Source organism: Cetorhinus maximus, chromosome 14 (assembly GCF_964194155.1).
Source record: "Cetorhinus maximus chromosome 14, sCetMax3.hap1.1, whole genome shotgun sequence".
NCBI lineage: Eukaryota > Metazoa > Chordata > Chondrichthyes > Lamniformes > Cetorhinidae > Cetorhinus > Cetorhinus maximus.
In genome coordinates, this window is record NC_135892.1 from 114,646,827 (window position 1) to 114,665,207 (window position 18,381).

Consider the following 18,381-nt stretch of genomic DNA (forward strand, 5'->3'; position numbering starts at 1 on the left):
GGTCTGAGATACATTGAACTTATCAGGACAAAGGGAGAATGATTAAACGTGACCCCGTGGTATTATGACTGAATGGTAAAGGAACAAACCCTCGACAGTCAAACTCGGAAATGCTGTTGTGTTGAGGATCTGATGTACTGGTGACTTTGTGGATTCTCAGACAGGGTCTGGATTGCTGCTCTGACTGGTTTGCTCTAGTTTCCCATCTGATCTGAGGCCTCTGTGCATTTACTGAGGCTGCTGAGAGCTTCTTATCACAATCAGTAGCAAAATATCCTTGTGTGTGCGACCCCATGGCCAGGATTTCTGTGTATAGAACAGTTTTCTGAATATGATTGAATGTTTTGAGGAGGTGACCAGGTGTGTAGATGAGGGTAGTGTAGTTGATGTAGTTTATATGGATTTCAGCAAAGCCTTTGACAAGGTTCCACATGGGAGGCTTTTAAAGAAGGCAAAGGCACATGGGATACAGGGTAATTTGATAAGGCAGATTCAAAATTGGCTTAGTTGTAGGAGGCAGAGGGTGATGACACAAGGCTGCCTTCAGTGACTGGGAGCCAGTGTCCAGTGACGTACCACAGGGATCTGTGCTCGGTCCCCTACTATTTGTCATTTATATAAACGACATAGATGACTATGTGGGCTTAGGATTAGTAAGTTTGTGGATGACACAAAGATTGGCCGGGTGGTTAACAGTGAGGATGAATGTCTTGGGTTACAGGAAGATATAGACGGGATGGTCAAATGGGCAGATAAGTGGCAGATGGAATTTGACCCTGAAAAGTGTGAGGTGATACACTTTGGAAGGAGAAATTTGACAAGGAAGTATTCAATGAACAGCATGACACTAGGAAGTTCTGAGGAACAAAGGGGCCTTGGCGTGTGTGTCCATAGATCTCTGAAGGCAGAGGGGCACATCAGTGGGGTGGTGAAAAAGGCATATGGGACACTTGCCTTTATCAATCAAGGCATAGATTACAAAAGTAGGGAGGTCATGTTGGAGTTATATAGAATCTTGGTGAGGCCACAGCTGGAGTACCGTGTGCAGTTCTGGTCACCACATTATAGGAAGGATGTGATTGCACTGGAGGGGGTCCAGAGGAGATTCACCAGGATGTTGCCTGGGATGAAACATTTAAGCTATGAAGAGAGGTTGGATAGACTTGGGTTGTTTTGTTGGAGCAGAGAAGACTGAGGGGCGACCTGATCGAGGTGTACAAGATTATGAGGGGCATGGACAGGGTGGATAGGGAGCAGCTGTTCCCCTTAGTTGCAGGGTCAGTCACAAGGGGACATAAGTTCAAGGTGAGGGGCAGGAGGTTTAGGGGGATGTGAGGAAAAACTTTTTTACCCAGAGGGTGGTGACGGTCTGGAATGCGCTGCCTGGGAGGGTGGTGGAGGCGGGTTGCCTCACATCCTTTAAAAAGTACCTGGATGAGCACTTGGCACATCATAACATTCAAGGCTATGGGCCAAGTGCTGGTAAATGGGATGAGGGAGGTAGGTCAGGTGTTTCTCACATGTCGGTGCAGACCCGATGGGCCGAAGGGCCTCTTCTGCACTGTGTGATTCTGTGATATTTTAGAAGCATCAACGGACATATTAGATTTAGGAATGAGCAATGAACCAGAATTTATTAGTAATCTGGTAGTGAAAGAAAGCCCTGCGTTTATATTGTGCCTTTCACAACTACTGGACATCTCAAAGTGCTTTCCAGCCAATGATGTACCAATGAAGTGTAGTCACTGTTTTAATGTAGGGAACAGGAAACTCTTACAACAGAAATGTGATAATGACCAGATCATCTGTTTTGTGATGTTGATTGGGGGATAAATATTGACCAGGACCCCAGGGAGAACTCACCTGCCCTTCTATCCACCAGAGCATATTGGCAAGGCTTCAGGTTAGTGTCTCATCTAAAGGACAGCACCTCCAACAGTGCAGCACTTCCGCAGTACTACACTGGAGTGTTAGTCCTGATTTTTGTAAGCAAGTCCTGGAGAGAGATTTAAAACTAGACCTTGTGACTTTCAGGCAAGTGTTCGACCAACTGAACTACAGCTGACACCAAAGGAGCAGCTGGCAAACAGTGATGGTAAGATGATAGAATTTAACACATTTCAGATAGAGAAAGATCACACACAAGCCAACATATTACATTTAAGTGAGGCTGACTTCAAAGGATCGAAAGCTGAAAATATCAAACTGCAAGAGTGTTCCATAAATAAATTGACAGAAATACAGTGGAACTCATTCAACAAAGTACTTAGCACACACAAGGTGATTCATATGCTCACCAACCCTGTCCCTCGTTTCATTGAAAAACTCAAACAAGCTGTCAGACACAATTTGTCTTTAATAACCCTACTCTGGCTGTTATTATGAACCCATGTCCATCCGTGTGATAATGAATTCTGTGGTGGGTTATTGTTCTAGAAGTTTTCCCATTATCGTCATTGGGTGCCTGACCTGGATTTATCTGCTTTATCTCCCTCGCCCTTTTTCAATAAGAGTGTAACATTCGAAATTCTCCAACCTCTGGCACCAGTTCCATAAATGAGGAATATTGGGAGATTGAGGTCAGAGCCTCCAGGATTTCCACCCTCACTTCCCTCAGCGACCTACAATGTCATCCATCTGGACCTGGTGACTTTTCTCCTTCGAGCTCAGTCAGTCTTTTAATTACCTCCTCCTCATTTATTTAATCGCAGCCCAATTTCTCTGCTCACTCCTCCGTTACTGTTACATTAGCATCATCCACTTCCTTAGTGAAGATTAATGCAAAGTGCACATTTATTGACTCAGCTATGCCCTCTATCTTTGTGAGAAGATTTCATTTTTTTGTTCCCTGCCACAGCCCAGCCATTCACTGACTATTCCTCCAGCAATGTTACTGAAACCAATTAACTGCCCATTCATTAGATTTTAAGGAGGCTCTTAAAGAAGCAAAGAAAGGTTGAGAGATACAGAGGTTTAGGGACTGAATTCCAGAGTTTAGTGATCAGGCAAATGGCACAGCCAGTGATACTTTAATCCAAAGAGCCAGAAGGGGAAGGATAGCACTGGAAACAATATTTCTCCATCTTACATTTATTTACAGAGTTAAACATTGCAGGCATGAACCTCCTAACTCAACCACACCACAGTTGCAATAGGCATCTCTGTATGTGCTCAAGTGACACCCTAGTTAATGTCCACTACTTGCAAACAATTCATCACAATTAACATACAGTTAAAAGTGGTGGAGCAATATAAAATCAGGAATGCTCAAGAAATCAGGATTAGATCAGCGCAGATATCTCAGAGGGTCTTGGTGCTGGAGGAGATTACAGAGATGGGAACGCGCGATACATGAAAGCAGGGATGAAAACTTTAAAATCGAGATAATGCTTGACTGGGAACCAATTTTGGTCAGTGAACACAGGAGTGATTGGTGAGCAGGATTTGTCTCAGTAAGAACATGGTAGCAGAGTCCTGGAATACCTGAAGTCTATGGAGGGTTGAATATGGGAGACAAACCTGGAGTGTGTTGGAACAGTTAAGACTGGAGATAACAAAGGTATGGATCAGAATCTCAGCAGATGAGCTGAGGCAAGTTTAGAGTTGGGCAATGTCAAAGAGTTGGAAATAGTGTTAATGCGAGTGTCGATATGCAGTCAGAAGTTCAGTTGTAAATCAAACGCGCACATTTATCTGTTAGCAATGTTTCTGATGGATTTGGATAGTGTACAGTACAGATAGCTTATCACATACCAAAACACTCCACGATTCCACAACAAATTCATGCTGGAAGTATAAAGCTGCAATATTGCTTTTGAAATTTATTGGATCCTAGTCACCAGTTTGTTGGATCCTGTTCGCACTCTTGTTGTAAGGGGTGACCGATTTGGTGCTAATGATAGAGTTGAGTAGCAGACACTTCATTGGTAGAAACTGTGTTCCTTTACAAAGGTACTCATCAGCAACTAAACGTGTGCTAACACTTCAACCTCTATCTCTGTACTACTGCTGCTACTCACTACTGACTACAGACTACTAATGACAGAGGTCGCCTGTGCTACTCTGCAATTGGATACTAGGATCATGTGATCTTTCATTATAACATTCTTCTTAAAGGTATATTACACATCAGATTACCACATCCCTTCCAGTTTACTCAGAAATACATTTTATATTTACATATACAATTTTCTCAAAATAGTAAAATACTTACACTGGTAAGTAATTTACAAATTGAGTCTTCATGGGGGTTTCCTTATGCCTGTAGAGTGTCTCAGCTCGACAACTTCAGATGCCTTGCCAGGAACCTCATTTCCTGGTGTTGTCTGAACATCAGCTGCTTCAGTGGGCTCCTGCAGATCTGTATCCTCCACTCTTGAAGGAACAACAGATACTTCAGACACATCTGTCCTAGGTTGCATTCTCTCAACAGGAAACGCTGAGCTTGTGGTGAACACTGGTGGAATCATTCCTTGGTGCAGAGTTTGTCTCTTCCTGAGATGATCCACATGTCTCAGCCTTGCACCTCCACATGGTCCAGTCACTGCACTTATTTTACCCGAAAACCACTTTGGTCCTTCTCCAAAGTTCTTCACAATTACCTTTTCTCCCACGGTAAATTTCCTCTCGTGGCTATGCCAGTCGTGTCCAGTTTTCTGACTTCGCTGACTCCTTTACTCCTTCCCCCCTAAATTCAGCGTTATTAAGCTCAATCTTGTCATGAGACGGTGTTTCATCAATAATTCTGCAGGATCACGCCTCTTGTTGTGTGAGGGGTGGTCCTATGATGGAAAAGATAGTGTGCTAGCTTGGTTGTTAAGGAATCTTCAGTTAATTTCTTCATGCCAGCCTTGAATGTTTGAACTGTCCTTTCGGTCAGTGCATTTGAGGCAGGGTGGTACAGTGAAGTATTTACATGAGTGATACTGTTGAGGCTGATAAACCACTGAAACTCAGCACTCGTAAATGCCGTGCCAATAACAAAAACGACCATTTCTGGTAGCCATTAATTACAAAGCTTTGACGAAGCTTCTCAATTGTAGCAGTTGATGTTGGTGACTTCACATCATACACATCCATCCATTCTGAGTGGGCATCAACAATGAGCAGAAACATTGTTCCCATGAAAGGTTCAACATTGTCAATCTATAACTACACCCATGGTCTTCCTGGCCATTCCCAAGGGTGTAACGGAGCTGTTGAAGGTACCTTTTGCAGTTGCTGACATTGCACATAATTCTTCACAAACTCTCGATTTCACCATCTATCCATAAGACCATAAGACATAGGAGCAGAAATTAGGCCATTCGGCCCATCAATTCTGCTCCGCCATTCAATCACGGCTGATAAGTTTCTCAAACCCATTCTCCCGCCTTGTCCCCGTAACCTTTGATCCCCTTACCAATCAAGAACCTATCTATCTCAGTCTTAAATACACTCAATGACCTGGCCTCCACAGCCTTCTGTGGCAATGAATTCCATAGACTCACCATTCTCTGGCTAAAGAAGTTTCTCCTCATCTCTGTTCTAAAAGGTCTTCCCTTTACTCTGAGGCTGTGCCATCGGGTCCTAGTCTCTCCTACTAATGGAAACATCTTCCCCACGTCCACTCTATCCAGGCCTTTCAGTATTCTGTAAGTTTCAATCAGATCCCCCCTCATCCTTCTAAACTCCATCGAGTATAGACCCAGAGTCCTCAAACGTTCCTCATATGTTAAGCCTTTCATTCCTGGGATCGTTCTCGTGAACCTCTTCTGGACCCTCTCCAGCGCCAGCACATCCTTCCTGAGATACGGGGCTCAAAATTGCCCACAATATCCTAAATGTGGTCTGACCAGAGCCTTATAAAGCCTCAGCAGCACATCCCTGCTTTTATATTCTAGTCCTCTTAAAATAAATGCCAACATTGCATTTGCCTTCCTAACTACCGACTCAACCTGCAAGTTAACCTTAAGAGAATCCTGGACTAGGACTCCCAAGTCTCTTTGCACTCCAATTTTCTAAATTCTCTCCCCATTTAGAAAATAGTCTATGCCTCTATTCTTCCTACCAAAGTACATGACCTCACACTTGCCCACGTTGTATTCCATCTGCCACTTCTTTGCCCATTCTCTTAACCTGTCCAAATCCTTCTGCAGCCTCCCTGCCTCCTCAATACTACTTGTCCCTCCACCTATCTTTGTATCATCTGCAAACTTAGCCAGGATGCCCTCAGTTCCTTCATCTAGATCATTAATGTATAAAGTGAAAAGTTGTGGTCCCAACACTGACCCCTGCGGAACTCCACTAGTCACCGGCCGCAATCCTGAGAAGGACCCCCTTATCCTCACTCTCTGCCTCCTGCCAGACAGCCAATCTTCTATCCATGCTAGTACCTTGCTTCTAACACCATGGGCTCTTATCTTACTGAGCAGCCTCCTGTGCGGCACCTTGTCAAAGGCCTTCTGGAAGTCCAAGTAGATAACATCCATTGGCTCTCCTTTGTCTAAGCTACTCATTACCTCCTCAAAGAATTCTAACAGATTTGTCAGGCATGACCTACCCTTGATGAAACCATGCTGACTTTGCCCGATTTTACCATGCACTTCCAAGTATTCTGAAATCTCATCCTTAATAATGGACTCTAAAATCTTACCAACGACCGAGGTCAGGCTAATCGGACTGTAATTTCCCATCTTTTGCCTCACTCCCTTCTTAAACAGGGGGGTTACATTAGCGATTTTCCAGTCCTCTGGGACCCTCCCTGACTCCAGTGATTCCTGAAAGATCACCACTAACGCCTCCACTGTTTCTTCAGCTATCTCCTTCAGAACTCTGGGGTGTAATCCATCTGGGCCAGGAGATTTATCCACCTTCAGACCTTTCAGTTTTCCTAGCACCTTCTCCTTGGTGATGGCCACCATACTCACCTCTGCCCCCCGACTCTCTTGAACTTTGGTGATGTTACTCGTGTCTTCCACCGTGAAGACTGACGCAAAGTACCTATTCAGTTCCTCCACCATTTCTTTATTCCCCACTACTACTTCTCCAGCGTCATTTTCCAGCAGCCCAATGTCCACTTTTGCCTCTCTCTTACCCTTTGTATATCTAAAAAAACTCTTGCAATCTCCTTTTATATTACTGGCTAGTTTACCCTCATATTTAATCTTCTCCCTCCTTATTTCTTTTTTAGTTGTCCTCTGTTAGCCTTTGTAGGCTTCCCAATCCCTTGGTTTCCCACTGCTCTTTGCCGCATTGTATGCTTTCTCTTTAGCTTTTATGCTGTCCCTGACTTCCCTTGTCAGCCATGGTTGCCTCGTCCTCCCTTTAGTATGCTTCTTCTTCCTAGGGATGAATTTTTGCTGTGTCTCCCAAATTACTCCCAGAAACTCCTGCCATTGCTGTTCCACTGTCTTTCCTGCTAGGCTCATCTCCCAGTCAATTCTGGCCAGCTCCTCCCTCATGCCTCTGTAGTTGCCTTTATTCAACTGTAATACCATTACATCTGATTCCTCTTTTTCCTTTTTCCTCTCAAATTGCAGGGTAAATTCTATCATATTATGGTCACTTCTTCTTAAGGGTTCCTTCACCTTAAGCTCCCTTATCAAATCTGCCTCATTACACATCACTAAATCTAGAATTGCCTGTTCCCTAGTGGGCTCCACCACAAGCTGCTCCAAAAAGCCATCTCGTAGACATTCCACAAATTCCTTTTCTTGGGATCCACTCCCAACCTGATTTTCCCAGTCTACCTGCATATAGAAATCCCCCATGATCACTCTAACCTTGCCTTTCTTACACACCTTTTCTATCTCCTGGTTTATCTTGTGCCCCACATCCTGACTACTGTTCGGAGGCCTGTACATAATTCCCATTATGGTTTTTTGACCTTTGCGGTTCCTCAACTCTACCCATGCAGATTCTACATCATCTGACCCCACATCATTTCTTGCTATCGATTTAATTTAATTTCTTACTAACAAAGCAACCCCACCCCCTCTGCCAACCTGCCTATCTTTTCGATAGGATGTATATCCTTGGGTATTTAGCTCCCAGTCCTGATCCCCTTGCAGCCCTGTCTCCGTAATGCCCACCACATCATACCTGCCAATTTCAATCTGCGCCACAAGCTCATTTACCTTATTTCGTATACTGCGTGCATTCAGATACAACACCGTCAGTCCTGTATTTTCTCGTCCCCCTTCTCATTGTCATCCCTTTATCTGATGTGCTTGAAGTTAGATTCCTAGCCTTTTCCAAACACTCTGTCCTATTTTGTGTTCTGGAGACTTTAATAGCCTCTCCTGGGCTCTCCTTTCTTTTCAGTTTTTTCATAATTTTCCATGAAGTTGCATCCACCCACCACACGCTAACCTGCTGCTTTGTTTCCCTTCTTCTTTTATATTACTGGCTAGTTTACCCTCATATTTAATCTTCTCCCTCCTTATTTCTTTTTTAGTTGTCCTCTGTTGACCTATCCCAGGCCACCATAGGTAGCTGCGAGTTATGGTCTTCATTCAGGATTTTCCTGGATACGCGCTATGTAATTCAATTAGCAATGGTTCACTTCCCTTTGGAGGTACTATTGTACTCCCCACAATAAGATACCATCCTGGCTGGTTATTTCATGTCTTCTGTTAAAATATGGTTTCATTTTATCTGATCCAAGCCATTGTGACAAACCATGAAGTACTTGTTCTCGTACTTGTGATAGGACTGGGTCCCCACTTGTCCAGTCTCCAATATGTCGAGCGCATACCGGCGAGGAATCTCAGAAATGTAACAAAACAAGTTCTTGTGGAACTCGGGCTTCCACATCCTTTTCTTGTAAAGACAAACGGTGTTTGCAATTTGACTACCAGGCCTATGTACAAAAGTACACTCGTATGCTGCCAGGATTAAAGCCCATTGTTGCATTCTTGCTGAGGCTATGGGTGGTATAGCCCTGTCTTTGCTGAACAATCCTAGCAATGGTTTGTGGTCTGAAACGGTAATAAAATGGGGGTCGTGTGCCCACTGGTGAAATTTCTTAACACCAAAGATGATTGACAGGCTTTCTTCTTCGATCTGCGCGTAGCCCTCTTCTGCTTTGGTGAGCGTTCCTGATTTGTAACCAATAGGGTGTTCCATGCCATCGTCCATCTGATGGGAGAGCACTGCTCCCACTCCGTAGGGGGATACATCACCAGTCAACAATGATTATTTTCTCCGATCGTAATGTACTATTAGGTTGGACGAGTGCAATGATTGTTTGCCCTTATTGAAAGCTTCTTTCTGGGGCACCTCCCAAGACCAACGTTGGTTCTTTTTGAATGGATAATGTAGGGGTGCTAGGTCTGTAGATAAATTGGGTAAGGACTGCCCATAATAATTGATCATTCCTAGGAATGATTTGAGCTCTGAGGCGTTACTTGGTGCAGGTGCCTCTCTTACGGCTCTCACTTTCTCCTCAACTGGGTGGAGGTCCTGTGAATCTATCCAATGACCCAAATAGATTACCTCCCTCGCCTGGAACGTGCACTTTTCTTTTTTTAAACGCACTCCAGACTGCAAGAAATGTTTTAAGACTTCTTCGAAGTTTGCCATGTGCTCTTTATTCGTGAATCCTGTCACCAAAACATTATCTAAATAGACTACAGCCTGGGGCAGTCCCTGCAGTAAACTTTCCGTTGTTCTCTGGAAGATGGCACAAGCTGAGGAGATGCCGAAATGCAATCGAGTGTATTGGTGCAGCTCTTTGTGGGTATTAATTATGACCAGTTCCCGGGAGGCATTATCTAACTCTAATTGTTGATAAGTGTGACTCATATCAAGCTCATGTATGTGGTTCCACCTGCCAACTTGGCATACTGGTCTTTGATTTTTGGTATGGGGTGTCTTGTCTAGCTTAGCTATTTTGTTAACTGTCACCTTGTAGTCTCCACAAATTCGACACTCTGGTTGGGTTTATGTTCAGGGACTATGGGCGCTGCCCATTCTGAGAACTGCACAGGTTGTATAACACCCAGTTCATCTCGTCTGTCCAATTTGGTGTTGACCTTTTTCTCTCAATGTATAAGGCCTTCATGAATTGAGGGGTGGCCTCTGGATCCATGTGAGATTTCGCCTGCAGCCCCTGGATCTTCCCAAGTTTGTCCCTGAAGACTGTGATGTACTTTTGTAGTAGCTCTGGTAACCCACTTGCTCTTAATTGGAAAATTTCAGCCCATTCCAATTTGATTTCCTTTAGCCAGTTTCACCCTAGGAGGCTTGGCACCTCACCTGCTACTACCATCAGGGGTAGCTTTACCGATTGGCTCTCATAATTAACAGTTACACTAGTTATGCCTTCAACTTGGATGTCTTCACCCATGTATGTTTTTAATTGGGCAGTTGTTGCTTCCAAATTTAATTGATTTCCCCCATTACTCAGATATTTGAAGGTATATTCTGGCAATAGTACTGAAGACTTGTGCTCCAGAACTTGCTGCGCCCCTAGCCAAGCTGTTCCAGTACAGCCACAACACTGGCATCTACCCGGCTATGTGGAAAATTGCCCAGGTACGTCCTGTACACAAAAAGCAGGACAAATCCAACCCGGCCAATTACTGCCCCATCAGTCTACTCTCGATCATTAGTAGAGTAATGGAAGGGTCATCAACAGTGCTATCAAGTGGCACTTGCTGAGCAATAACCTGTTCACTGACACCCAGTTTGGGTTCTGCTCGGGCCACTCAGCTCCTGACCTCATTACAGCCTTGGTTCAAACATGGACAAAGGAGCTGAACTCGAGGTGAGGTGAGAGTGACTGCCCTTGACACCAAGGCAGCATTTGACTGAGTGTGGCATCAAGGAGCCCTAGCAAAACTGGAGTCAATGGGAATCAGGAATAAAACTCTCTGCTGGTTGGAGTCATACCCAGCACAAAGGAAGGTGGTTGTGGTTGTTGGAGGTCAATCATCTCAGCTGCAGGACATCACTGAAGGAGTTCCTCAGGTTAGTGTCCTCGGCCCAACCATCTTCAGCTGCTTCATCAGTGACCTTCCTTCCATCATAAGGTCAGAAGTGGGGATGTTCGCTGATGATTGCACAATGTTCAGCACCATTCACGACTCCTCAGACACTGAAGCAGTCCATGTCCAAATGCAGCAAGACCTGGACAATATCCAGGCTTGGGCTGACAAGTAGCAAGTAACATTCACGCCACACAAATGCCAGGCAATGACCATCTCCAACAAGAGAGAATCCAACTATCACCCCTTGCTGTTCAATGGCATTACCATCGCTGAATCCCCCACTATCAACATACTGGGGATTACCATTGACCGGAAACTGAACTGGACGAGCCATATAAATACTGTGGCTACAAGAGCAGGTCAGAGGCTCGGAATCCTGTAGCGAGTAACTCACCTCCTGACTCCCCAAAGCCTGTCCACCATCTACAAGGCACAAGTCAGGAGTGTGATGGAATATTCACCCACTTGCCTGGATGAGTGCAGCTCCCACAACGCTCAAGATGTTTGACACCATCCAGGACAAAGCAGCCCACTTGACTGGCACCACATCCATAAACATTCACTCCCTCCACCACCGACGCACAGTAGCAGCAGTGTGTGTACCATCTACAAGATGCACTGCAGGAATTCACCAAGGCTGCTTTGACAGCACCTTCCAAACCCATGACCACTACCATCTAGAAGGACAAGGGCAGCAGATACAAGGGAACACCACCACTTGGAAGTTCCCCTCCAAGTCACTCACCATCCTGACTTGGAAATATATCACCGTTCCTTCACTGTCGCTGGGTCAAAATCCTGGAACTCCCTCCCTAACAGCACTGTGGGTGTACCTACGCCACAGGGACTGCAGTGGTTCAAGAAGGCAGCTCACCATCACCTTCTCAAGGGCAACTAAGGATGGGCAATAAACGCTGGCCCAGCCAGCGAAGCCCACATCCCATGAAAGAATAAAAAGTAACTAATCACTCACTGCAGCCTGTGAACTACAGGGGTAGCCTGCACTGCTCTGCTATTGGATTCTAAGACATGTGATCTTCCATTATAACATTCTTCTTAAAGGTATATTACACATCAGATTACCACAAAATTTAAGGGTTCTTTTAAATAAATTTCTTTAATGAGCTGGTCGAAGGTACAGCAGAGTCAGTGGGACAGACTGATGTTATTGCCGAATACACTGGTCATTACTGGGCTGCATTTCACGGTAAACTAGGACATATTGAACAGCCAAGAATATATTTGAAAATTCAATTGATTTACAGATTTTCTTCACTGAAATTAATCTACCTTCAGTCTCCCTGCTCTCCCTGTGTTATTGTTTCAAAATGTATTAGACATTCCAATCCTTCAAGATAAACAGGGTATAATTTCAATCTGATGGTCCTTCTGAGAATATGCGACATATTTGTACTGAATCCCTCGTGTGCTTTTCCAATACAAAAGGGAAATCGTTAAATCAGGCGGAAAAGGACTCCCAATATTGGAGAGTTTTAGTAAATAGCTTGATATTTTGTAAAATTAATAAACATTACAGAAGTTCAAAGTCATCCATCAGAGTTAGGCTGTTTATTTTGTTGAGTCTTTGCTGGTGCTTGTTGAATGTTCCTCTGTCAGTGAATGTGGGTTTATTTTCCCCAGTCCAGCTCTACAGGAAAGGCAGTGTTGCAAGCACACTCTGCAATTACCCTTGAATCATCACATTATCACAAGGACAGTGAAGTTTTTCTTTGATGCAGAAATTGCTGCTTCTCCTTTTCTGCCCCAATCAGCTCAGTTTGCAGCTGCAGTTCCATGAAGGCAAATACTCGGAATAGTTTCAACAATCACATTTCTTGCAGAGAGCCTCTCCCTTTGGTCTGCAGATTGAGAAAGCACGAGAATGTTCCTCGCTATTTTCCCTCTATTAAACAGATGGGAAATGGTGAGAGAACAGGCTGAGGTTCTAGAGCAGCAGTGACGTTGATGTGTCAGCTTGGCTCAGTTTGGACAGAGAGCAATGGCTTTAAATCCCATTTTGGGAGCCTGAGTCTCAATCAAGGTTGACATTCTGGTGAACCACAGAGAGAAGATTGCATTGTGTCATCATTCAGATGAGTTGTTCCATTGAGTCCACAGCTGTCCAATATGTTGATTCAGTTTAATATTAAACATCCCAAAGCACCATTTTAAAATGAACAGGACAAGCTCTCAGTCCCCTGACTATCATTCATTCTTCAACTAAAACTATCACACAACACATGAGCTGTCATTCAACAGATTAATCTTCAGGCAATGTCATTGGCACAGAATAGCTACAGGGGCTTATGTCATAACAGATCCCGAGCTTTAAACTGGTTTTTTGTTTGTGTGATAATGGAAGTGTTTTAATGTAGTAAGTTAAACGCTAATGATTAGAGAAGATTGTCTTTTGTGTCGGCTTGACTCAATTGGCAGAGTTCACCTCTGGATTACAAAGTTGTAAATTCAACAAGATAAAAGCAAAGTGCTGTTGGAAACCTGAAACAAAAATAGAAAATGCTGGAAAAACTCAGCAGGTTGAGCAGTATCTGTGGAGAGAGGAACTGAGTTAACATTTCGAGTCCGTGTGACCCTTCTTCAGACCTGCCCTGTTCACCTTCATTGCCTTTCCAGATTCTGAAGAAGGGTCATAAGGGCTATGAAACATTAACTCTCTTTCTTTCTCCACAGATGCTGCTTAGACCTGTTGGGGTGAAGTTTTCCTATGGCAGGCGGGCTGTTCTGGACCGGGCGCGGAGCTGGACGCCGCCCACAATCAGCTGCGCGCCGCCATTTTACGCGGGCGGGCCAATCAAGGCCCACCCAGTGTAACGCGCAGCCAGTAGCGCTCAGCGCTACCTGTGCAGGCGGGGGGAGGAGGGAGAGTCCGGGCCTGCGCACAGGAGAGCGCAGAAATCTCCCTGAGGCACGGAGCTACCTCGGGGAGATTAAGTTGATAATAAAACTTTTTTTTAAATAAAGTAAAAAATGATTTAAACATGTACCCTCGTGTGACAGTGTCCCGTGAGCTGGGGCATGCTTGTGAATTTAGCAAAATTTATTTAATCATTTTACACAACCTTCAGGAAACCTCGTCCCGCCCGTGGATGAGGTTTCCCGACAAACGCGAAGGCCGCTCGGGCTCTTCACCTGCCGCCAGCCTTAAAGTTGGACGGGCAGCGTTTGTTAATGAGGTAAATTACTTTTTTAATGGCCTTAATAGGCCGTTGACAGTTTGGCGGGTCCGCAGCTGACTCTGGTGCGCGCCCGCCCAACGAAATATCTAAATGATGTGCGATGATGTCGGGACGCACGCCTGACCTCATCTCGCATCATTTTACATGTTGGCCCGTGTCGGGCCCACCCCTGCATGCCAACGTCAATATTCTGCCTGCTGAGTTTTTCCAGAATTTTCTGTCCTTGTTGTAAATTCAACAACTTCGAAAAACTGTCAGCAGCCATTCAATCCACCCCAAATATACCCCCTTAATGTACAGACTAATTCAACCCCCCTCAAATACACCCCCTTAATGTGCAGACTAATTCAACCCCCCTCAAATACACCCCCTTAATGTACAGACTAATTCAACCCCCCTCAAATACACCCCCTTAATGTACAGACTAATTCAACACCCCTCAAATACGCCCCCTTAATGTACAGACTAATTCAACCCCCCACAAATACACCCCCTTAATGTACAGACTAATTCAACCCCCCTCAAATACACCCTCTTAATGTACAGACTAATTCAACCCCCCTCAAGTACACCCCCTTAATGTACAGACTAATTCAACCCCCCTCAAATACACCCCCTTAATGTACAGACTAATTCAACCCCCCTCAAATACACCCCCTTAATGTACAGACTAATTCAACCCCCCTCAAATACACCCCCTTAATGTGCAGACTAATTCAACCCCCCTCAAATACACCCCCTTAATGTACAGACTAATTCAACCCCCCTCAATTACACCCCCTTAATGTACAGACTGTCAGTCAAATCCATTATCCCATTAAATAAATGACAAGTGTCCTGTGCAGAAGACATGAAAGAGATTGTAAACTGTTTAAATAAAACCTTACTTTCTGCTTATTTAATAAAACATGGCTGCTGAAGGTCACGTGATTTGCAAGTTGGCTACAGTTCTGGAAACTTCCAACAGTAATTACAGGACAAAGCTCAATGCTGATCCTTGTGGAATCTCACACATATCATTGTGTGGGCCCATTACAATCAATGAAGAGAGAGCCATCAAACTTGTTATACTGGGGAGGTGATGGCAAAATGGTATTGTCACTGGACCAATAATCCGGACACCCAGGGGTAATTCTCTGGGGACCTGGGATCGAATCTGGTGGAATTTGAATCTAATAAAAATCTGGAATTACGAAGTGTAATGGTGACCGGGAGAGATTGTCATAAAAACCCATCTGGTTCACTAATGTCCTTTAGGGAAGGAAATCTGTCGTCCTTACCTGGTCTGTCCTACATGTGACTCCAGACCCACAGCAATGTGGTTGACTCTTAAATGCCCTCTGAACAAGGGCAATTGGGGGTGGGCAACAAATGCTGGCTGAGCCAGTGATGTCCACATCCCGTGAATGAATTTTTAAAAAAGCAACCATCTATCTCCTAAGGTGAACAATGGATTTTGACCAGAGACATAGAAACTGATTGGTAACCTGAAACTGACTCATCAAAGTGTAACGCCACATCACCTAATTTGGCCTTTGAAAAATTTTAATGATACATTCCTGGACTCACAGGGCTGTCTGCTATTAACATCCAGCCCCTCAACACCAAAGCAGGACTCCAGGCAGAAAACAAAGCCTGCCTTAAGTCTAAACATCCTCAAAGCTTGGCTCTCCAGAAGACTCCTGCCATCTCCTTCAGAGTGGGTCAAGTCTCTGTGTACCAGCCTGATCTTACTTCAACATCACCATCTTTGAAGGAATTCATCAACTCCTGTTTTCAGCTAGCTGAACCCACCTGAAATTTAACTTCTAAGTGAAGGAACCCTCACTGGACTCTGACATTCTGGACTCTGACATTCACGTGAATTAATATTCCTTTTTAAAAAAATTTAAGTTACTCCTAGTTGTAAAACTCTTTTCTTTCCTATCTCCTTCTTGTATACTTCTGTGTGTGTGTGTGTGTCTGTGTCTATGTGTCTGTGTGTGTGTGTGTGTGTCTGTGTGTGTGTGTCTGTGTCTATGTGTTTGTGTGTGTGTGTGCTTCTGTGTGTGTGTGTGTGTCTGTGTCTGTGTCTGTGTATGTGTGTGTGTCTGTGTGTGTGTGTGTGTGTGCTTCTGTGTGTGTGTGTGTGTCTGTGTCTATGTGTCTGTGTGTGTTTGTGTGTGGTGTGTGTGTTTGTGTGTGGTGTGTGTGTCTGTGTGTCTGTGTGTCTATGTGTCTGTGTGTGTGTGTGTGTGTGCGTCTCTGTGTGTGTGTGTGTACATATGCAGTTGCGATGACCATCCCCCAGGTTTGAATGTGTGACTAAACAATACTTCTGATTTAACCCTAAAGAAAATTTGCTGCAAGTCACTTAAAATTGACTTCATAAACAGAATGTTTGGGGAAACATGCCACAGTTTGTTTTAAAAATCAAAATTTTAAAAATCAAAATCAAATTAAAAATCAAATCTGCTTACAGGCACGTGATGAGAAAATAAAGGAGTCCAGGATGCCTCTCTCTCCTGTCCGTAATACAGAAAGGAATGGGAGAATGCTCGGTTTTCTGATCTGCAATCCCAGCCTGTGTAGCTCTGAGTCAGGTGCCCTAAACAATCTCAATATAGTGATAAATTCTCCTTATAATGCTCACGTGCAATTCTGATTGTTCTAACCATAGAATCCACACAAAATGGGAGCAGCCGCACAGCAGCACAAATCATGGAAAGTTCTTTCACAGCGAGTTTAACTTCTCCAAACCAAACTAAAAGCTGTGCTTACCCCCAGCAATGCAGAGGGACAGGATCACAGCAAAAAGGGTTTCACCGATCATCTCAACTGAATGACAATCCTGTTTATCCACACATTTTGTCATATGTCCAGTAAATACATTGAAACACGATGTGTCCGAGCCGACTGTGGCTTATTTTACACCCGTTTGTTGGGGGTTAAAGAATAGATAAAGAGGAAGCAGTGATAATAAGCTAATAGTTTCTCTCTTCTGGGTGGAGCCTTTTTAAGTGACTCGGAGAGGTTCAATTCAGGAGTGACGTTAATTACTTACTAAGTGCAAGTTACTTACAATGGGTCAGTTTCACATGAAGAGTTAATTTGGTGGGGGCCACATTTGCTACAACAATGTAAATGGTTGAAACATTTATTTAAAAACACTGGAACCAGATGCTCCTGCCCTGTATAACAACAACTGGTATTTATATAGCACTTTAAACATAGAAAAACTTCCCAAGGCTTTTCACGGGAGACTATAACAAACAAACTGGACACCAAACCAAAGAAGGGAGACATTAGGGCAAGTAACCATAAACTTGGTCAAATGGTTAGGTCCTAAGCAAAGTTTTAAAGGGGAGAGATAGATGAAGAAACAGGCCTCAAATCGAATAACCCCTGAAAACAGACACCACCAATCAAAATGTCTGATTAAGCCACACCCATTCATTACAATGTAGGCAGGATGTGAACTTGATGTTCCTCATTCCCAGCTCTAACTGTGCTGTTCATTGGCTACACACATCAACTGGGGGCCTGATATCAAGATGTCCTAATACCACTCAAAGCTAAACTGCACTGGTTAAAAGGGAGGAGCATTGCAACTGCTGGAGATGCTGAGATCATTCACCATATTCTGCGTTGGAAGAATTAACAATGGCCAACCATGGAGGAGGACATGGACACTACAGACTCCAACTGAGCCCCTGGACAGTTTTGGGAGAGGAACTCCAGAGCTTAGGATCTAGGTTACTGAAGACATGACCATCAATGATGGGATGCTTAAAATTGTGGATGCACGAAAAGCCAGAACTGTAGGACTGGAGGAGAGTAAAGAGATAGTGAGGGAATGAGAACATGAAAGGATCTCAACACAAAAATGACAACTTTTAAAGCAAAAATTTATCAGACTGAGGGTTAATACAGGTCATTGAGAATAAGAGTGATGGATGAATGGAGCTCGATGTAAGTTAAGACATGGATAGCAGGGTTCCAGATGAGTTACATTATAGAGGCTGGAGGATGGGAGACCAGGAAACAGGGCATCCAAATAGTCAAATATGGAGGTGCCAAGAGCATCGCTGAGGGTTTTAGCAGCAAACAGGTGAAGCCAGTAGTGGAGACAGACAATCTTACCAATGTGGCTGTTGTCAGCCTTTGTGATGCACGGGTTAAAGGGTTAGGAACACAGTTCGGGCTCAGATAGGATGCCCAGGTTGTAAAAA

General features: G+C 44.1%; 1 protein-coding gene across 1 annotated transcript in view; it reads right to left on the reverse strand.

Moving 5' to 3' along the window:
* LOC144690180 (immunoglobulin alpha-2 heavy chain-like) overlaps nucleotides 1–17,150 on the reverse strand; it is a 69,045-nt gene extending 51,895 nt beyond the window's left edge. Inside the window, exon 1 of the mRNA XM_078557632.1 lies at nucleotides 16,931–17,150. Coding sequence (XP_078413758.1) covers nucleotides 16,931–17,024 — 94 coding nt within the window. The 5' untranslated portion in view covers nucleotides 17,025–17,150. The remainder of the gene's footprint in view (nucleotides 1–16,930) is intronic.
* Nucleotides 17,151–18,381: the final 1,231 nt, after the last annotated feature.